This window comes from Lethenteron reissneri, chromosome 26 (assembly GCF_015708825.2).
Source record: "Lethenteron reissneri isolate LAM-NWPU_2019-01 chromosome 26, ASM1570882v1, whole genome shotgun sequence".
Classification (NCBI taxonomy): Eukaryota; Metazoa; Chordata; class Hyperoartia; order Petromyzontiformes; family Petromyzontidae; genus Lethenteron; species Lethenteron reissneri.
Window position 1 is genome coordinate 9,539,922 of NC_083804.1, and position 22,521 is coordinate 9,562,442.

General features: G+C 51.3%; 1 protein-coding gene across 4 annotated transcripts in view; it reads left to right on the forward strand.

Annotated features, from left to right (window-relative positions):
- Window positions 1-15,014: 15,014 nt before the first annotated feature.
- The window catches only part of LOC133347636 (protocadherin-16-like), a 62,427-nt gene continuing 54,920 nt past the window's right edge, over window positions 15,015-22,521 (forward strand). For 3 of the 4 annotated variants that reach the window (XM_061560081.1, XM_061560082.1, XM_061560083.1), the window contains exons 1-6: window positions 15,015-15,159; window positions 15,493-15,782; window positions 16,510-16,758; window positions 17,521-17,632; window positions 18,196-18,716; window positions 19,214-19,530. In XM_061560081.1, the coding sequence (XP_061416065.1) occupies window positions 15,152-15,159; window positions 15,493-15,782; window positions 16,510-16,758; window positions 17,521-17,632; window positions 18,196-18,716; window positions 19,214-19,530 (1,497 nt within the window). In that variant the 5' untranslated portion in view covers window positions 15,015-15,151. The remainder of the gene's footprint in view (window positions 15,160-15,492; window positions 15,783-16,509; window positions 16,759-17,520; window positions 17,633-18,195; window positions 18,717-19,213; window positions 19,531-22,521) is intronic. The other variant, XM_061560084.1, reaches the window with a different exon arrangement.

The following is a 22,521-nucleotide window of genomic DNA, read 5'->3' on the forward strand; positions in this document are numbered from 1 at the left end:
GTTGATGGATCACGGCATTGATTGAGACCTCCCGAAACCCAGCTGGGCTGCCGCGAGGTGGCCATGCAAAGCAGGAACTCGCAACAAGCGGGTTCATGGACCCACCCTGTGCGGACCTTTCAGGAGTACAATCGCCTCGCGCTTCGTGGTGGGTTTTCTCGGGGTGCTCTGGTATTCCTGCCAAAAAAAGCAAAACTATAAATTGTAGAAGAAATTGACCAAACATCCCAATGTATAGCAGGACCCTCCTGAAACAAAAGTCGTAAGAGTCGGTGAGACTTTGCTGGTTGAATAATTTAACCTGATGGCGGGACCCCGGGGTCCCGAATAAACGAAAGTCAAAATCGTAATTAATTTCTTTATTTTTGGCGACTCCGTCCCACCGCGCACATTAACGCCGCGATCCACGTGGCGCGGATCATTCTGTTGTCATGTCGTCCAAGCACAGCAGCAGCGAGGACGAATGCGCAAGAAGAGCTGAACAGGCGAATGCACTCCATGCTCGGGTATGGGCAGGATCTTAAGTCTTATCCAAAGTTGCTCAAACTGCCTACACGACTTAAGTCCTTTATTTGTCATCACGGTATGCATAATACAGTGAAACTGCTCTATCTTCGTTATTTGTGACCTACCAATGTCTGCAGCCAGGATCAATCGATTTCAATCCTGCAGATATTTAACAGATGAGATGCATTGCACCGTTAATTCTTCCTGTTTGATAATACTTCTCTTGTCCGTATGCATCTGTGCAGATAGGTTTTTTTTGCAGTTAAGCCATAGTCCACACATACCGACCCACTACTCTGTAGAGTAACATTGATATTAACGTTTATTAAAATATGAACAGCGCATTGAAATATCTCAGAAAAATGCAGATATGTATCCACTTAGGCAGCTGGAACTAAACTGAACTGGTGGGCTTAAGGCCCCTGTATTTATATTACTATTTATATTACTGGAAAGTTCTGGAATGTTCTAGAAGTTACTCCAAGTTTACTCAGCACTGAATCTATCTGGAATGTTCTGGAAAATACGTAAATTTCAAAATATCATTGTCCTGATCACAATAGCAAAGTTTGTGGCGAATAATAGTCATTTATGTACTGTTGATGCATAAGCAATTAAGAAATAAGACTTACTAGCCAGGAACAAAAAAAATAGTTCCACAGAGTTATCTAACGTGTAAATGCAGTTTTTAAATGCATCTTTGTGCACAGCAGATGGCAGTGCAGCAAAGTCGTGCTCTCGGCTCCCACGTGCTCACGCACTTCACCTACTCACACAGACCAGCGTGAGTATGGACAAAAAACCTTCACGATCCTCACGGCGTGTGGAAGTCCTCATCCAGCAGTGGATTGTACATTCAATGTCCAGTGAGAACCGAATGACACAATTATACTCGGCAACTGGACCCAGATCTTTGTGTCCTGCTGTATTATTCTGGGTGAAGGATTATATCTACTGCGGTAAAGAGATATTGAAAGACAATGTCGGATGGGGACATTTGAGGGATAATGCAAGTTCGTGTGTGTTATCGTATTTTACGGAATATGAGATGCTTTAGAAAGTCAGACGCACCCCAAACGTGTGCCCAGTGTCAAAGGTATACAAAGACAAAGACCCCCCATATAGCCTTAACAGACTGTTCTGGCAAGTACTGTTAGCGAGCACCTATGAAGGCCGGAACGGCGCACAAGGTGGTGTGTTGCCAGCACCACGCCCAACCGCCTTTGTCTCCCCAGTGGTGATGTTTACACACCGCACAAGGTACTCATTTGAGGCTGAGTCGACCTAGGGGAGGCCCAGGACCGGTTCAAATGATCGTCACTGGGTGTTGGCCGTGAGCGGGAATCGAACTCGGATCGCCGGGTTCGTAGCGCACCGCGCTAATCACGACACGACTGTTCCCGACAAAGGTGGGGTGTCGAAGGTAGACGAAGATGGTCTCACGTGTGCACATACATATACCGCACCCCAGCTTTGCTTTTAAAAATAAATAAATAAATAAAATGCGTCTTATAATCCAAAGATTACATTTTCCGATTTCAAATTGTATTCATTACAGCGGGAATACGGTGATAGGCGCTTGCAAACAGCACTTGCAGCAATGTGTGTAGGCTACACGGTGACTCTTTGTCTATGGATGGAGCTGTGGAGCCGTGGAGTTTCTATTCCTGGCTGCGGCCCAACATCTGTAGCGAGTGATACCTGAACCGGTCCAAGGTCTCCCCTAGGTCGACTCAGCCTTAATTGAGTACCTGCTGTGATGTGTAAACATTAGCACTGGGGGAAACAAAGGGGGCTGGGCGTGGTAGCGGCTTTACCACCCCCACCTCATTGTGCCAAATCTGCCCTTTAATGTCGGTGCTCACTCAGGGCACTTGCCCCAGCAGTTTGTTAAGGCTATATGGGGGATCTTTGTCTTTGGTAACGCAGTGTATTACACTTCGGAGTGTGCGTGCGTGTGCACGTGTATGCACACGCATAGGCGCACACAACTTGGCCTCCTGGAAGGTTTAAATTGTTGCTGTGGAGGAGGGAGAGATGATGGAGGTTGGGAGAGTCGGAGGGGATGGAGAGGAGGAGGGGGGAGGGAGAGGAGGAGGAGGAGGGGGTGCAAGAAGGGAGGGAGAGTAGGGGAGGAGGAGGAGGGGATGAATGATGGGAGGGATGATGGGAGGGAGAATAGGAGAGGAGGGGGGATCGATGAAGGTAGAGGAGAGGATGGAGGGAGAGAAGGGGTTGAAAAGAGGGGATGGATGAAGGGAGAGGCGTGATAGAGGGCGGGATAGAGGGGTGTGTGAGAAGGATGGTGTGGGTTGTGTATGTGTGTATATCTACGTCTTCGCGTGTATGTGTGTCTGTGTATAGGTAGAGTGGTGGCGCAGTGGTTAGCGCACTGCTCTACAAAGTTTTGCAACGTGAATTCCATTCCCAGCCACGGCTATCACCAGTGGCAAGTGATATCTTTGGAACATGTCCTGACCCTCTAGGTCGGTTCGGCCTTAAATGAATTCCTGGTGCAGCGTATAAACATCGGCACCGGGGAGACAGTGTATGTGTATTCAGGGAGAGTGCGTGTGGAGTGTGCTAAATGTATGTTAATGTCCGCCTAAGTGTGTGTGTGTGTAGGAACGTGTGTGTTATAACGGTGGCGCAGTGTGCTGCGAACCCGGTATCCTGAGTTCGATTCCCGGCCACGGCGAACATCACTTGTGAGTGATCTCATCTCCTCTAGATCGACTCAGCCTTCAATGAGTACCTGGTACGGTGTGTAAACATCTACTTTTGGGGAGATAAAGGCGGTTGGGCGAGGTTCTGGCCACATCACCCCCTTGTGGGTATCAGTGTGTGTTAAAAAAACAACAACGTGTTTTGTTTTTAGAGTGTGTTTAAGTGTGTGTGTAAATAGTGTGTCACAGTGTATGTGTGCGTAAGGGAAATTATGTACGTGAATCAAGTCACCCACCCCCTCGTGTGCCGTTCCGGCCTTTCATAAGCGCTCGCTAATAGCACTTGGCCCAAAAGTCTGTTAAAATCTATACGGGGGGATAATTTGTCTTTGTGTTCAAAATAAAGTCGGTATGTGTCCATGTGTGTGTGAGAGAGTTTGTGTGTATGTGTCAGAGTGAGTGATAAAATATTATGTCAGAGAGTGTGTGTGTGTGTGTAAGTATTTATGTTTAAAAAAATGTGCCGGAGTGTATGTGAGTGTGTGTGTGTGTGAAAGAGAGTTGTGTGTGTGAAAGTCAGTATAAAAACTTCGTGTCAGAGAATTGTGTGTGTGAGAGAGAGAGTGATGGAGTGTGTGCGTGTGAGCGAAAGTTTTCGCACACGTGAAAGAGTGGGAGAAGAGAAAGTTCGTGTGAAAGTGTGTGTGTGTGTATGTGTGGGACCCGAGTTCGATTCCCACTCAAGGCCAACACCAGTGACGATTATCTGAACCGGCCCTGGACCTCCCCCCCAGGTCGATTCAGACTCAAATGAGTAACCTGGTGCGATGTGTAAACATCGCCACGAGGAAGACAAAGGCGGTCGGGCGTGAAGCTGGGCACACCCCCCACGTGCACATTCACGGGTTGCTCGATAACAGCACATGTCCCGAACGTCTGTTCAGGCCATACGGGTGATCTTTGTCTTGTATCAAAGTGTAAGAACGCGCGCGTGCGTGTGTATGATAGAGAGCGAGAGGAGAGCTTGTGTAAGAAAGTGTGTGCGAGAGAGAGAGCCAGAGAGCGAGAGTGACCGTGAATTTATGTCTGTGCATGCGTGTGTGTGTGTACGTTTTCTTTGTCTAGAGCTGTGTGCGAGTCACCGCGCGAGTGTGCGCGTGTGCGTGCAAGTGCAGCGCTACGAACTCCGGCCACCCGAGTTCGATTCCCGCTCACGGCCAACACCGGTGACGATTGTCTGAATTGATGCTGGGCCTCCCCTAGGTCGACTCAGCCCTAAACGAGTACCTGGTGCGGTGTGTAAAACATCGCCACCGGGGAGTCAAAGGCGGCCGGGCGTGGTACTGGCCACCCACTCCCTCGTGTGCCGTGCCGGCCTTCATAGGTGATCGCTAACAGCACTAGCCCCTAACGGTCTGTTAAGGCTATACGGGGGATCTTTGTCTTTGTGTGAGCGTGTGTGTGATTGGGAGTATGTGTATGTGTGCGTGTATGTGATTGGGAGTATTGTGAGCGTGTGTGTGATTGGGAGTGTGTGTGTAGTGTGTATGTGATTGGGAGTATGTTTGTGCGTGTGTGTGATTGGGAGTGTGTCGTGTGTGTGAGTGTGAGCGTGTGTGTGATTTGGAGTGTGTGTGAGCGTGTGTGTGATTGGGAGTGTGTCGTGTGTGTGAGCGTGAGCGCTTAACTAATGCCTGCACGCGTGTGTCGAGGAAGGAATGCATGAGCACACGTGTTCCGCCATGTACGTGCATGCACAATATGTTACTGCACATCCTTAGTCATGACTGCATAAACATGCGATTAATAACTCGCAGCCCTTCGTCAATCGACTGTTGGATGAAGGCTTCTCTACACCGTGTGGGTCACGGTCGTTGTGTATTGACCATACTTCACCACGCGCGTTCAGACATCACTCGGGAATCGAACCGGGGTGGCCGAGTTCATTGCGCAGTGCGCTGATCACTTCGCGACCGCTCCGCATGTAGATCTTTACGCCTGTACACGACATCAAGGAATGCAAATAGGCGACATTTCGAGCCCTGAAAGTGCGTGCTCACGCCCCTGCTGGCGGAAGGGCCTTCACGAGAGGAAGCTCGAGAAGAGAGGAGGTTATTTGGCCTACTCTTCCACGCTGTCGAGACGTCTTGGAAGAAATAGGTGGGAGGGAGCAGAGAGCGTGTTTGTTGGGAGGGTGGGGGGCAGCGTTGGCGACCTGGGTTCGATTCCTGGCCACGGCTCCCATCAGCGGCATCGATCTGAACCCGTCCTGGTCTTGCCCTTGATCGGCTCAGCCTTAAATGAGTACCTGGTGAGATAAATGCGGACGGGTTTTGACTCTCTCATGGTGTGCCGAGATCGCCTTAATAGGTGCTCGCTAACAGCACTTTGACTCAAAAGCCGAAAGAGTCTACAAGGATAGAGAGATGTGTTGTGGGTGTGTGTGTATATATATTTTGTGCACCAGTGCAATTATATATATTTACACATGTACGTACTGGGTCTTCCCGAGGTCGACTTAGCCTTCAATGAGCACCTCGTTGTGGTGCGTAAACATCAACACTGTGGTGGAGACAAAGGCGGTCAGGCGTGGCCTTTTGGCCAGACCATCCATCCCTTGCTGCGCCGTGCTTGCCTTAATAGGTGCTCGCAAACAGTACTCGCCCCCGCCACGCCACCACAATCCCCGGCACTCGCTATGGGATCATCTCTGTCTCCGTGTGTCACCGCATGTGTTGTGTTAAACACGCGCGTGTCTGCGTGTGTGCGCCTGCACGCGCGTGTGTGAGTGTGTGTGGGTGCCCCTTGTATTTGCATGGCGATTTGCATTTGTATGGTATTCAATGTTTCACGCGATTTGATATTCATTGCATGTGTATATATGTTTTTAAGATTTATTTGCACACGCTGCCGTGGTACGCGTGTGCATTCTATGTGTATATGGTATTCCGTACGCGTGTGTATGTTGCGGTTGTGTGTGTGTGTGTGTTATTCTGTCCGCTCTGCGATTTGGGATGTGGCGTTGAGACGGCGAGGGGGTGGAGGCGAGGCGGGGGGATAAAGGTGGTGGTGGTTGTGGTTATTGTTGTGGAGGGGGGGGGTGATGTGGGTGGGGTGGGTGGAGTGGGGGCGGCGGTGGGGGGGATCAGTAGGAGGGGGCAGAAGGAAGGGGGTGAAGGGTGAGGGGGGTAAGGGAGGTGGGGGGAGGTGGGGGGCAGGACAGACCCCCCCCCCCCCACAACCGTCACGTGACCGCCCTAGTTAGTGGCAGAGCGAGATGTGACGGAGGAGAGAGGCAGGGGAGGAGGGGGAGAGAGAAAAGGAGAGAGGCAGGGGAGGAGGGGGAGGGAGAAGAGAGAGAAAGGGGGAGAGAGGCAGGGGAGGAGGGGGGGGGGGAGAGAAGGGAGAGCGCCGTGCGATAGAGCATACAGCACACACGGACAGACACGCGCTTGCTTACTGAGAGACACAAGCAGTGTGCAGAGACATAGCCAGCGCGAGAGCTGTGTATAGACATCGCTACAGACACAGCGAGACAGAGAGACAGAGAGAGGTCAGCATTATGGGATGTGTTTTAGGGAGAGATTATGCATCAGGCATTGTGAATTAGAGACAGGGGAGAGGAGAGGGCAGCATTGTGCAGGAGAGAGAGGGAGAGAGAGACAACGGGGAGAGATTGCACAGGGAGAGATTAGTGGGGAGAGAGGTTCTACTGAAGGCTTAGAGAGAGAGAGAGACAGATGTAGGTAAGGGAGAGTGGGATTGTGCATGATGGAGGTGGTATAATAGTGTCTGTCTGTGCAAGCAGGACGGATAGGATCGTGCAGGAGGGAGTAAGGGGTAGGGAGAGGTGCAGAAGAGAGGGTGAGAGACGCAGAGATTGTGTAGGAGTGTCCTGAATGTCAAGTATCGAATCATCCACTGGTGAGTGAATGCATTTACATTCACCACGCCGCAATCACACGCACGAAGACAAAGATTCCTCTCCCCCGTATAGTCTTAACAGACTGATGAGCCAAGTGCTGTTAGCGAGCACCTATTAAGGCCGACACGGCCCACGACAGTGTGAGTGGCCAGCACCACGCCCGACCGCCTTTGTCTCCCCCAGCGCGGACATTTAAGGCTGAATCTACCTAGGGGATGCCCGGGACCGGATCAGATATTCGTCACCGATGTTGGCTATGAGCAGGGAATCGAACCGGGGATCCAGGGGTTTCGTGTCGCAGTGCCGCTAACCACTACACCACCGCTCCCCAGAGTCTGACACTGCCACACGCGCGCGCACGAATGTTCACTTAATCCGGGGATTTTATTTATTTTAAGCAAAAAAATAATAATTGCTCGGGGGGGAAAAAAAAGAACTGAAAAACACATTGGCACATTTTTAATGATCTCCGACGGTGGGTTGTGTACGTAAATAAATGTGTGAATCGTGTGTTTAATATCACGCATTAAGCGTTCTGTAAGCCAGCGGAGATGCGGGAAGATGTTGGGGTGGTCGTGTGGGTCTCCTCCTGGCCAGGTCGGTCGTTGCTGCGATTGAATGAAGAGGCACGACAATGACTTGCTGCTACTGCTGATGATGATGATGGCGGTGGTGATGGTGATGATGATGGTGGTGGTGATGGTGATGATGGTGGTAGAGTGGTTAAGCGATGGTAAAGGGTTTTGATAAATTTGTTAGTGATGGTGTCGGGCATATTGACGACGAAGATTATTCTTTTGGTGGCGATCGTAGGGGATGGTTTCAGTGAGTTTTGTGGCAATGATGGTGAGGATGATTGTGGTGGTGATGGTGGTAGTGATTATGCTGGTGGAGATTATGGTGGTAGTAATGATTATGATTGTGGTGTTTTGGTTATAATGATAGTATCGATCGTTTTGATCATGAAGGTAGTCGGAGTGGTGGTGATTTCTGGTGGTGGTGGTGGTGGTGAATTTGGCATCAGGAAGGTCCAGGGGGCGATGTTGCTTTCCGTGTAATCCCTATTGAGCCATGTTTGAGCATCGGGGTGGTGCGGCCAATACCAGTTTACATTGTTTTTTTTAGTAATTGGCTATAGGAGAAAACAGGAGAAGCCAATGCAGAACAGGGGGGAAACGATACAAACGCCACGCAGAAAGGCGAACTCGAACCCAGGTCCTTGCTGCCAGGCACAACGTTAATAAGTGCACGCCACCCTCGTGCCCAAGGATGTTGATGTTATTATGATGAGGGTGGTGGTGGTATAATGATGTTGGTGATGGTGGTAATAGTCTAGAGGTGATTTTGATGAAGGCGGTGGCCGTGGTCACGGTGGTAACGATGGCGATGGTTGTGATGATTGTGCCGGTTTAATGATGGTGAAGAAGGGGCTGGAGGTGATGATGGTATTGCGGTTAAATGGTGGTGATGGTAGCGAATATAATGGTGACGGTGATGTTGATAATATAATTCATTGAAATGATGGCGATGGTGGTCGTTAGTAATCGTGGAGGTGATCGAGATGGTAGTGATGAAGATGACGGCAATCGTTATTGGGGATGATTATACGTCATTTTAGTGATGGTGATGAAGTTGACTTGTGTTAATGGTTGTGATGATGCTACCAGTGATTATAGCGATGTTCATGATGATACTAGTGATGTTAGTGATGATTATGGTTATGAAGATAGTAGAGAGATGGTACATCTTGATATTAATGATGAAGGTGAATATAATGGTGAGTGATTATTATGGTAGTAGTGATAACGTTATTCGTACAGTACTATGACAATGATAGTGCCAGTGATTAATACTTTTAGTGATATGGATCATGATGGTTGTGACGATGTTGGTGATGAGGTTAGCGATAGCGACGATGTCAGTAACGTTGATGCTTTACGTTCGCGATCTCGTGATGATATTCTTGGTTGTGATGATGATGATGTCGGTGATTGTGATGTCAGCGACTACGATGGCAGTGATTGTGATGATGTTAGCGATGGTACTACTATTGATGGTAATGCGAAGCGTCACCTCGCAGTCCGATAAGGTGACCGCACATTTGGCATTGATGGGCTTGAATGATTGATTTCACGTGCGTGTCTGTGTGTGCGTGGGGAGCGGTGGTGCAGCGGTTAGCGCGCTGCGCAACGACCCCGCCGACACAAGTTAGAGTCCCGCTCACGGCCACCAACACCGTTGACGATTATCTGAACTTGGTCCCTGGGCCTCCCCTAGGTCGACTCGGCCTCCAATGAGTACCTTGGTGCGGTGTGTAAACAAAAAAACATCGCCACTTAGGGAGATAAAAGCAGCCCGGGCGTGGTGTTGGCCAGCCACCCTCTCGTGTGCCGTGCCGTCCTTATAGGTGCTCGCTAACAGCACTTGCCCCAACAGTCTGTTCAGGCTATACGGGGGATCTTTATCTTTGTGTGTGTGCGTTCGTACGAATGTGCCGGGGTGTGTGGGGAGCGGTGGCGCAGCGGTTAGCGCGCTGCGCCGCGACCCCGCCCACCCGAGTTCGATTCCCGCTCACGGCCAACACCGGTGACGATTATCTGAACCGGGTCCCTGGGCCTCCCCTAGGTCGACTCAGCCTCAAATGAGTACTTGGCTGCGGTGTTTTAAACACTCGTCAGCAGAGGGACAGAGGCGGCCGGGCGTGGTACTGGCCACCCACACTCCTCGTGTGTCGTTGGGGCTTTAATAGGTGCTCGCTAACAGCACTTTGCCCAAAGTTAGTCACGGCTATACGGGGGATCTTTGTCTGTCCCGTACGCATGCGATTTCACACGACAGTGCACGTATACTGTACATGTACACGTGTGTCGGTGGGTCGTTATCTTTGTACGTCTGTCCGTGTGCACGTGTGTGTGTGTACGTGTGTGTGTGCACGTGTGTACGTGTGTGTGTGTGTACGTCTGTGTGTCGTGAGACACCACCACCACCCAACATGTCCAAACGAATTCATTGTGAGCGTCCACAAGCGGGTTGAGATCAATTTCCATAATTGATATTGTAAATGTTTTGAACGACGAGGCCAGCCAATGTTGGGCCAAAGTTGGGCCAATGTTGGGCCAACGTTGGCACTAATGCCACTCCATTCGAAACGTAGGGCCAACGTCTGTATAACGTTGCGTGTATACAACTTGGCGGGATGCACTGCTCTTGCTATTCCAAGTGTCGAGTTGTTTTGCGAGTGCGGGTTAGGAACGTTGCATAAAGTGTCAACCTCCACGGAATGTCTCCACCTTCGCGTTATTTCCTGGGACACTCTTTGAGTGTAAAATTGTCCGTGTGACAACGGCAACAAACTACCCCCCCCCCCATCGCAATTTCCCCTCGCGAATAACAATGATAACATCAGTGGCGGGTTCTCTGGGGGCCTCCCTCTCTCGATAGCGACTCGGGCCTTCAATGACCACGAAGCACGTGTCCGTGACCCGCTCGTGTAGCCGTGCCGGCCCAAATAGATGCTCGCAAACAGCCCGTTAAGGCTACACAGGGATCCTCTTCACTATCAACGCGTTTGCCATTCTAACAGTGACTGCTGTGACTGTGTAAGGCTCTCTAGAGTGCACTTAACGCACACACACACGCACTCACTCCATATCCACCGCACAGCATATATTCATTACCACCAACGGCCACCTCCCTCGTGCATGGCAACTCATCATACTTCCCCCCCGATCGCCTCCCTCTCGCCTACACCTATAACGTCTCCCACACAGTGTAGACATCCACTGCTGTCTCCAATAACATCCAATCTACTATGGCATCTCCCCACTGTTCATTATGTGGCTATCTCCCGTAGCAGTTATCTCCAGCAGCCTATTATTTAACCATACACTCGTTTCTATTATTTTGCAGAATCTCACTCGGCTTTACATATAGCAAGACCCTTTTAATGTGCTGCCTGTAGCATACTGTACCTTTTATCTCAAAGCATGTTCTACACCATCTCTTGATCGCATCAATAAGCTGTCCCATCTTCTGCGTGCTATCTCATATGTCGCGCCACTTTTCTCCTTGAACGTGCATCTTCTTAGAATTCAGAATTTTGCTGACATTTCGAATTGGCCTATATTCTGGCGTAGTCAGACCAGCAGCCCGTGAAGGAAAAAAATCTCCTGGAGAACTTGGCACTTGGCCTTAAAAAAATGACAGGCGACTCGGGTTGACTGTAAACAAATATGGATATGCGGCGCCAGGGAGACGATTCGAGTCCGTACTCGAGTTTAGTGGCTCATGGAAATGTAGTAATTGTGTCTGTGTCTCTGTCTCTTGCCTCAGGCTGTGCTTCGAGTGGGAGAGACAAAGAAGGACTTGCGAGGGAGACCTCTCGATCAGAGTTTCTGTGTTCGTAGGTCCTGCCTCTCTCACGGCCCCTGAAGTTCTCTGTGCAGTGAAGGCCCAACTATAAGACTGCAAGGGCTCACTCCTCAGGCATCCACTCCAGGCTTCAATTGCTTCAAGGCCCAATTCTTCAACAACTCAAGGTATTAGTCTTCAAGCCTTCAAGACCCTGTTAAGTTCGACAAAATCTGAAGTGCTCACTCTTCAAGGCCTAAAGATCCAATTAAGGGTTCAAGGTCCCACTCCTTAAGGTGTGAAGGATCAACACTCCACAAGGACCCTCGGACCCAGGAGTCCCACAGACGACGCCTCAGTCAGTGGTCGATGACCGGGTTGGCCACTGTGGGGCAAAAATGGACGCAGCCCCAGGTACAAGGTCAAGCTGAAGGCCAAACATGACGAATTGACGGCCAGTGTTATTTGGCAGTATTAGTAATGATTCCATTTATTATAGTGTTATTGGGAGTAAGGAGTTTCTATACTCTGTTGTGTACGTGTTAATTGAGACTTTATATTGTGAATGAGACTTTGCACACTTAATTTTTTTTACAATTAAAAATTATTGGTACTGAATTAAAATATTTAGTACAGACGATTAGTAGGTCAAAATCCGAATCTCAATCCGGTTTGGGAAGAAAACCCTGAACTGGACCTTGAACTGTGTTGCCAACCGGATCCGGATCTAATCATTTGGATTTAGACTGAATTATCTCCAGTTGCAGATTGAGACCTCAATCAGTGCCATTAGATTTTCCAAATCAGCGGAAGCGATGAGCACAAGGAAGAACACTCCCAAACTATGAATGTGCGCTCGCAAACACGAGGCGCTCCAACAATTCGAGGTGGATCGAGCGAGCCAATGGCTGCAACGAAGACGATGACAACGCCACTCGGGTGGACGAGGAGGTGGTGCAGGAGGAGGAAGAGGGCGTCGACGGGGACGCGAGCGGTGCCGACGATCGGACAGAATCTCCTTCTGACACTCGCGCTCTCCTGCTTCCTCATTTTCTCTGGAACAACGGCATCCGGAACGGGAAACGTGACCGGATTGGACGCTGGCCCCACAAAAATGGAATCGTGGGCTGGGCTCGGCGGGATCGGAGCTGGAGCTGAGGACATTGAGCAGATCCTGAAGACACTCGCCATCGCCGCTGCCCGAGCCGGAACCGGTTTCGGAGCCGGAACCGGAACTGGATGGGGCGGCGCTGGCTGGAGAGGTGGGCGCGGCGCCGGCGGTTGGGGTGACCCCGACGAGAGCGAGGGGGCCCTTGGGGGTGGCTGGGGATCAAGCACTCTGACCTTGACCGTATGGGAGAACGAGCCAGCTGGGACCCTCATCGGTGATGTGAGCGCCGCCTTCCGAGCTCCTGCAGCAGGTGATTGCAGCGATGGCAGTGGTGGTAGTTCAGGTTGTGGTGGTGATGTGGCCTGTGCTAGAGTGGATGTGGTGGTTGCGATAGTAATGATTTTAGTGATGGTTGTGGAGGTAGTTTAGTTTGTAGTGGTTCAGGTTGTAGTGGAGATGTGGCCTGTGCTAGAGTGGATGTGGTGGTTGCGATAGTAATGATTTTAGTGATGGTTGTGGAGGTAGTTTAGCTCATTGTGGTTCAGGTTGATTTGAAGCTTTCGTGACTGCTGGAATCCATACTCTTTGATTCTTTCGGTAAAGTCACATAGGTAGAAATAAAATTAAATAAATCACGAAGTTTCGAACGCAACACAAGCGTTCGTCTTCAGGTGAAAATCGCGATAGCTGCGATGTCTGCTGCGAGCAACATAATGCCTGCTGCCTTGGTTCAGGTTGTGGTGGTAATGGGGACTGTGCTCGGGTGAGTGATGGTGATTTGCGGTGATGGTGGTGACCAAGGCGATGTAAATGATATAAGTGAAGGTTATAGTGGTAGTGGAGAAAGCGTATATTCGATTTGAGTAATTTGCAGGTAATTTTATCAAATATGTGGCCCACGACGTTGGCACACAATGGCCAACTCGAGTGATGGACATCATGAGAACTTTAAATTCCCCTGTGAAGCAGACGGCATGTGTTTTTTTTGGTTAATACACCCAACAGTAATAACCAGGGTGGCCGCTGGATTTGATCCATGAACCTCTGTAACAAGCAGTAAACGTGCTACAAATAGTCCATGTTACTGCCCATATCAGGAATGCTGTTTTTTTAGCTGTATTGATTGGCCAAAGGGTTTTTGAGTTTTTTTTATTTGAAAGCGCCCTGGGACGCTCCGCATGAAGAACGATAAATTCTTGCAATTTGGTTTCTACTGTATACCTAACATCATCATTCTCACCACATAATCACATCATTATAATAATAACCATCATCACCATGATCACTAAACCCTCTCGTCTCTACAGGCGCCGCCACCAACGGCGATGACGGGAAACCCTCGTCTCCATTTTCCGCTGATGGTGTCCATGCCCCATCATCATCGTCTTCATCGTCATCATCGTCATCAGATCCCGGCAAAGTCCCACTCGACCCGTTGGCACATGCGGATGGCACCGTGCGCTTCCTGGTGGTGCCGGCGGATGGTGGCGACGGTGGCGACGATGGCGGAGGAGACATCACGGTGGATGTATTCACGGGGGAGCTGCGCACGGCGCGCGTGCTCGACCGCGAGACGCGGGACCGCTACCACTTCGTCGTTCTGCCTATCGCACCGCTCCTCTTCACCGCCTCCTCGTCGTCGTTGCCACTCGACTCCCCCGTCCGCGTCACCGTGCGAGTCCTCGACGTCAACGATAACGAGCCGAGGTTTGGATCGCGGCATGCGGCACGCGGGGACGCCCGCCACGATCTCTACGATGTTGGTGACCCTGGAGGTGATGACGGCACCAAGGAGGATGAGAAGGTGGGTGGTGCACCGTGCGCTCGCGGAAATGTTGGTGCGATCGCAGTGTGGGCAGGTGATGGGGTTGAGGATGGTGATCAATGATGCTAATGATGAAGCTGATGTTGGTGTTTGAGATGAGTTTGACATCGAAAGAGTTGCTGCTGATGCTGTTGCTGCAACTGGTTAGGTGGCCGATGACATCAATGACAGGTGTGCAATTGTCAGATGAGGCCAACGATACAGACGACGTTGGTAACAGTGGTCACAAAGATACTAACCATCACCCAAAACCCCACTGCAGGTTCGTCTGGACATCTCTGAGGGGGTCCCGGTTGGGGCGCGTTTCTCCCTTACGCCGGCATGGGACCCCGACGAGGGGACACATGGTGTGCAGGGGTACACCCTCTCCGATGACGATGACGACGACGGCAGCGAGACCGACACCAAACCCATGGATGCCGGCTCCGTCCCGACCCAAGATGACCGACCCCGTGGCGAGCAGCGGCGTCGCCTGCCATTCTCGCTTGAGTGGGACGTCTTGGCCGAGCGGCTGGAGCTGGTGGTGGTGTTACCGCTGGACCGCGAAGCCCGCCCTGGCGGGTATCGGCTGCGGGCGCGGGCCCACGACGGCGGGGCGCCGGCACGCGTGTCGCGGCCCGGCCTCGCCGTGCGTGTTGTCCTGGGGGACGAGAACGACCAGGCGCCCGCATTCTCACGGCGCCGCTACGGCGCCAGCGTGCGTGAGGACGCGGCGCTTGGCACGAGCGTTGCGCGCGTGCGGGCAAGCGACGGAGACCAGGGCATGAATGCACGGGTGGGTGGAGGGGTCTGGGGATGGATTGTGCATCTGCATGTGTGTACATGTCTACACACGTGTGTAGAGAGATTCGTGCTTGATGCACTATGAACTTCACTTATATCGTCTCTATCACCTTGGCCCCCACCATCATTACAATCACTATCACCACAACCACCCTTCCCTGTGGTTCCTCAAGCTCTCCGACTCATCCTCTCACTCTGTTCAACCCTTCTGCATACTCCAATGTTCACCCTCCTCCCACACCTCTTCCTTACCCACCTCCCATCCATAACCCTTACTGCTCACTCTTCTTCCTCCTCCTCTCTCCCCCCCCTTGCCTCACCGCAGGTTCGCTATGAGCTGGACCGTCGTCTCGGTGACCCTGGCGGGTTTTTCTCGGTTGACCCGCGCTCCGGCGTCGTCCGCCTGCGCCGCCGCCTCGATTTCGAGTCCCAGCACCGGCACGAGCTGGTGGTGGTGGCACGCGATGGGGGGGCGCCCCCCCTCAGCGCCGCCGCCTTCCTCTCGGTGCGCGTCGTCGACGTCAATGAGCACCCCCCTCTCATCAGCGCCATCCTCTTCAGGTCGCCATGGTGATGATGGTGGTGGAGGAGCAGGGGAGGGTGATGGAGATGATGGTGAGATGATGGGCAGGATGACATTGGTGAACTGGGTCAGACCATGAACATGAGACTTGGGAACCCGATTTAAATACGGGTGGGTGGTAGGGACCCACATTTGAACCCAGGATCTCAGGAGTGCTGGCTCAGTATTTATGACCTATGATCCACCTGGGCATATCCTATGTCTTATTGTTGATGTCATCATTAGAAGCAGGAATTTCCATATCATCAACAGCATCAACATCATGTCATCACCATTCTCAGCAGAACCATCGTGAAAAGCATGATGATGATATTTCTGCGGCTGATGGTGATTATTATGCTAACGTTTTACTGGTTGCTTCTGATGTTTCAGCTGTTGATGCTGGTGATGATGACAGTGATTTTGGTAATTCCGATGCTGTTGCTGATGTTATGCTAATGGTGGTACATTTAACGTTATCGCGATGATAGTGATGCTGCTTTTCCTGCTGTCAATGTTAATAGCGTTGCTCCTGCTGATAGTTCTGATGATCATAGTAATGCAGCAGCTGATGACGTTGATGCAATGAAATGATGCTGCTCACCAAGTGACTGCTGCTGATAATGATGTCAATGATGCTGACAAAGTCGCTGCTGTTGCTGCTCATGTTGGCAGTGTTGCGACTTAATTACTTTAACGATGTTGACACAGCTGCTGGTGCCGTTAACGATGCTGCTGTTGCCAGGGACGATGCTAACGTAACTGTGTCGATGATCGCAGGTTCGTCTCCACGGGTCCTCGTCGGGGTCGTGAGCGAGGATGCACCTCTGGGCCTCATCGTCGCCCGTGTCTCCGTCCATGACGCCGACCTCCCCGACCCCACTGCCCTCCCCGGCCCCCCCTCTTCTCCCGACCTCGTCGCCTGGCCCGGACCCCCACGGAACGATGGTAATGACAATGACCACGAGGGAGAGAAGGAGGAAGAGGAGGAGGATGAAGAGAGTGACGAGGCCAGCCGAGGGAACGGAGGTAAGGAGTGTCGCCCACACTGTACACACTGAGCAAAATCACTCGGAATACGTACATGCAATCTCATTGTGTCTCAGAAGCGAAGCAGGTTTCAGCCTGCATTGTGCTCGGGTAGGTGGTGAGCAGCAGAGGACAGGGCAGCAAATTCCAGCGTGGTGAAGAATGGTCAGATAACCTCCACAACTGCGCGGCGTGGGTAGGCCATCATCCAGCAGTAGATTTTTAAAAAAGGGTCATACATGTACTTCACCACTATGTTTGTGCCTGATTAGGTCTGCTTTGAGGCCACGTGAATTGTGGATTGCTCGCTGGAAAGAGGTCATGTGACAGACCCAGGTGTAATGTATTAACTGGCTGAGATGAGTGGCAGAGAGCACCACCTGTTCTGCTCACTGTGGCACACATGCACACTTGCATATGCACTCCCATGGGTTTCTTATGGATATATTCACCCCTGCCATTTGAATTTCTATCACTGGCTCAGGATGGTGGCAGACACTGCCACATTGCTCCTCAGCAGAGAGATGCTGAATTTGCCTTGGACATGGAGACAGAGCCCCTGCTTATCATTGTAGACTAATAAGGCAAGTACTATTAGCGAGAACCTGTTTAGGCCAGCAAAAGGCACGAAAATATACATTTCCAAAGTAAAAAATTAAAACCCAAAACTGGAACCCAAATAATGGTTGTAGCAACAAAACATAAGCCGGGTAAGGTTATGGACTGACATTGTGACAACTTTCCTGGGTGACTGTTGCCCAGGAGATGCTCAGCCAGCATCACGCGACGACTCCCAAGATGGCGGCGACGACTCGCAAGATGGCGTCTGGGATCCAAGCGGAGGAAATGGCGGCGCCGGAGGTGGACGCCCAAGGTCGGTTCACCTTGCCAGTCGATTTCTTAATCCTAGGATCTGGCGCATGACAATATTTAACAAGGAAGAACAATCATGCATATGCATGGGTTCTGTAACACTCTGGGCGTGCGTTTGTCCTTGAGAGTATTTAATTAGAGATAACGTTACACGTCAAACCGCAAAAAGAGATGATGTCATCGGGAGGGGCAGGCGGAGAGGAGGCGAGCGTGTCTCGGCCATTATGGCACCAAGGTCAAGGGGAGATGAAAGCGGCCAGGCGTGGTGCTGGCTACCTTCCCTCTTTGAGCATAGTGCCAGCCTTAATAGGTGTTCACAAGCAGCACTTACCCCAACTGTTCAGGCTAAAGGGGATCTTTGTCTTTGTGTATACATGTTTGCATACAATTGTACGTACACGTGTGGCCGTGCATGTACACAGGAGAGTGCGTGCATACAGTAGGTTTGAGTGTACATATATGCATGTACACGTGATAGTGTTGTGTATACAGTCTATGGGCATGTACACTTAACAGAGTTTGCTCAATCGACCCCATTGGTCGCTCGCTCACGCTCGCTCACAGTCGCCCGCGCTCACCCAGGCTACCCACGACGCTCACGCTCTCGGGGGGCGAAGGCGTCTTCGAGCTCCTTCCCTCGGCCAGCGCCATCACCGCTTCCTCCTCCTCCATCTCCGACGCCGGCACCGCTCCATCGCCCGCCCCGCACAGCGGCACTGGCGCGGCGGGGGGCACCGGCGGCTCGGGGGGCGTCTACCTCCTGCGTGTGAGCGGCGCCCTGGACCGCGAGGCGCGCGGGCGCTACCGCCTGACACTGCGCGCGCGCGACGGCGCGTGGCCCCCGCTCGAGTCGACGGCCGTGCTGGACGTCCTGGTGGACGACGTCAACGACAACGACCCTGTCTTCGTCCCCTCGTCGTCGTCCTCGGACGCCTTGGCCGACGTGCCCGAGAACGCTGCCCTGGGGACGTGGGTGGCGCGGGTGTCGGCGTCGGACATGGACGCCGGAGAGAACGGGCGCGTGTGTTACGCCGTCGTAGGAGCGCGAGCGGCTGGAGGTGACGACGGCACTACCGCCGACGGAGGTGACCGCGCTGTGCTGTGGGGTTTCACGGGTAGGAAGAAGTACGGCAAGCAGAACCATCCGTGTAGTTTATGGGAGGCGATCTGTGTGGAGTTTCTGTCGGTGGCTCGGGGCTGCTGATAGAGATGAGAATCAGCCCACGTGGGACACCTTTGGCTCAGAGAGATGTTGAGTGGTCTGTGCAGTGGCAGTGAGGTAGCACGGTTGACATAGGTCCTGGCACAAATAATGAAATAAGCCTTCCCCTCTCCAATATCCGCCCTGATTGTAGCCCGGCACCTGAGTCGTTTTGACCCATGGGTCCAAGTGCAGTTACACCAGCTGCACACTCTATTCATATTATCAATCATAATGCAAAGCACTCAACTGTAAGGTGGACATTGAATTCGCTGTGGCATAATAATCGTAGTCAGTCATCGACAGCTGACCATAATGCACTGGTTTTCGTGACCCAAATCCCAAGTTTTAAATGTTTCCTCTTTGTTTTTTCTCTGGCAGACGGTCGAGCGTGGGAGTGTGCGCACACATCGATATCTTCATCATTGTCCGACGTGGGGGGCTGGTTCTCGGTGGACCCTGCCACGGGGGTGCTGAGTGTGGCCGGGGCCCTGGACCACGAGCGTGCTCCCCGCGGGGTGCTCGTTACCGTCGCAGCGAGCGACGGGGGCGCCCAGCCCCGCGTCACCAAAGCGACCCTGCTCATCAGCATCGCCGACAGCAACGAGTGCCGCCCCGAGTTCCGTTTCCCCGGCGACCGGGAGTTAAACCTGAGCGTGGCGAGGTCAGAGGCCATGGTCGGGAAGTGCCTCGGCAAGGTGAGCGCGCAGACTAATTGGCAGCCGGGCAGCAGCTTGGTCGCACTGGTGAATCCTAATTAGGAGGGCTTAATTTCTCACTCGGTATTTTCCAGAATGAAAATGTCACATATGTGACTTGATTTGATGTCACATACATTTGTGTGTCTCTATTAAAAGGAGTTTACCTTCAGGACAAGGACGTTAAATGCATGTACTGTCCTTAAGGGCATCTGTTTACCCGAAGTGCTGTTCATTCACGTTTTTTTGCACAACACCACTACATGGACTACTGGATACCCACCACCGTACACACACGCCACCGTACACACCCTGCAGAACACACACCGACGCGCTCACACCATCACACACACCACCGTGCACACACACACACTGCACACGCACACTGCCGCACACCACTGCACATGCACCAATGCACACACATCGCAGTATCATAAGGAAAAAAATTAAGCGAGATGGATGCGGCATGCCAAAATAATTCCAGACTGTTTTGGAATTGATTAGGACGAAACCGGTGTTAATGTGGTTGTCTGGTATCGAGTGTCAGGATTATATCCTCCCTGTCCAGCCATTGCCATGGTAATACCGAATTTCCACCAATGGCCCAGGGTCGCCAACGGAGGTATGATAAGTCACACTGATGATCTCTAATTCGGTCGAGACGAGCATTGAGCATTAATACAGCTGTCACCAGTGGTACTCCTCTGTCGATACATAGCCCTGCCATTAAAATTAGGAATTTAACATCTGCCAGTTGAGAAGAGTGCTGATCCATGCTTGGCTGAGTAATGGGACTCAATAGCTTGGCTTGTCTTGTGTAGGATAGGCATGATGATTTCTAATATTATGAGGCTCGTTTTGATGCAGTTGTCATGTACAATATACCAGCTCAGCGTTGATGATGCCCAATAATTAGGAAACTGGTATTAAATTCAGCTGTCAAAGAGAGACGTTGATGCTACATTAGTAGTGGTTATCTCTTATGTGGGTTAAGCCTGCATTGACGTAGTTGTCATGCATGATGTACCAGTGCCAACACGACATTGACTTTTATAATAAGTTCAAAGCTGTTAACGCAAATGGCATATTGCTTTCCCACCACTTCTCTTTAACCGTGCCCCCGTGGCAACATGAGGAACGCAAGGAATTGTGGGGGAATGTCTCCCATGATGCATAGCGAACACGAGCGTGAATCGTTTGGGGATTTTGTGAATTTATTTGGGAGAGCGGAAAAGTGTGAGTGTTTTTCTTCCAACCCGAACTTTTTTTTCATTGACGTAAAAAAAAAGTGTTTTCTCCCAACAAAGTCGCGGCTTTGTTGGAATTGGGAGAGAATTGCTGTTTCGCTGACTGTGTAATTTGTTAATGTCCATTCAAACATCCGACAAAACGTTCTAAGCGAACGTGTGTAAATGGTACAGCCGTACGTACATATGTGTATGTTCACCCGCCCACTCATATATATATATATATACGCGCAGACACACCCACCCACCCAGTCTTACATATATACACAGACAAACACACCCGCCCACACCCACTGACATGTATACACACTCACCCGCTCACTCGTATATACACCGAGTAGACGTTTACACACCCACTATTACATAAAAGAATATACAACATGCATAAGACTATACAGAGTGTACGTCTTTGACACATGCACAATACAAAGATCTCCCGTAGGACCTTTAACAGACTTTGGAACAAGTGCTGTTAGTGAGCACCTATTAAGGACCCCACGGCACGCAAGAGAGGTGGTGTGCCCAGCACCACGCTGATGATTACACACTGCGATAGGTACTAATTTGAGGCTGAATCGACCTAGGGGGGAAGCCCTGGACCATTTCAAATATTCGCCATTGTTATCGGTCGTGAGCGGGAATTGAACTCAGGTCACCGGGTTCGGAATGGAATGCGCTAACTACTGCGCCACCGCTTCCAAAAACACGCAGACACAGACGCGCACACACACATACACAAACGCCCTTCATGTTAAAGCAGATATTGTGTGTTCACAGAGGAGTGTACGCGCACACCTGCTGCACGCGTGAATGACTGATCAGCGGAAAGGTTTTGAGTGAGATATTTTATTTCACACCGGCATAAACCAACAAGAATGTGTCCCAGGTTGGGAAACGTCACCTCGAACTCAAACCCGGTCATTAATTCTCCATCCGACCTCAAGCCTGGGAGTAAAGGAGCCTTGTTGTCAATCTTTGAAGTCGGTTGCCTCCCTGAAAATGTTTTTTATTCCTCCGAGGTCTAAGGTCGACAATCAACGCCGGTGCTTTCAGGCCTTCCTAAGGTCGTTCCGCCTGCCCACACGGCACATGCGTCAGTGTCTGCTCATTCCTGTGCACGAGTGGAAGCATTCGCACGCGGGCACAAAGAAATCCCATTTTAGCCTCAGCAGACTGTTGGGGCGAGTGCTGTTAGCGAGCAAGCCGAGTTAGGCCGGTGCGTTACTTTAGGGGGATGCTGTGGCCAGCGGCAAGTCCGGCCCGCCTTTCTCTTACTGATGTCGACACATTGTAGCAGGTACTCATTTAAGACTGAGTCAACCTAGGGGAAAACCAGGACGGGTTCAGTTTATAAGGGAGAAATGAGGAGTGAGATCGAGAAAGAACAAGAGAAACGGAGAAACCCGGAATATTCTTCGTACAGAAGAAGAGAGAACGAAGGTCTAGGGAGAGTGCAGAGATGTGAGAGACAAAGGAAGGTGAGAGATGTAAAACATCGTAGCGAGAGAGAAGGAGAGACACGAAAGAGCGGAAATGAGAGACACGGAGGTTTCGGGAGAGTTGAGAGAGGCATGGGAGGAAAGGGGGAGAGGTGTGAGGAAAAGAGAGAGAGACGAGGGTGGGAAAGGGAAAGACAGATGGGGTTAGACAGAGGTGAGTCGTAGAGCAGACGGGAGAGAGAGATTGCGGGAGATGAAAGAGGGGAGATGAGAATCGGGGAGAGAGCGGAGTGTGAGTGGAGAGA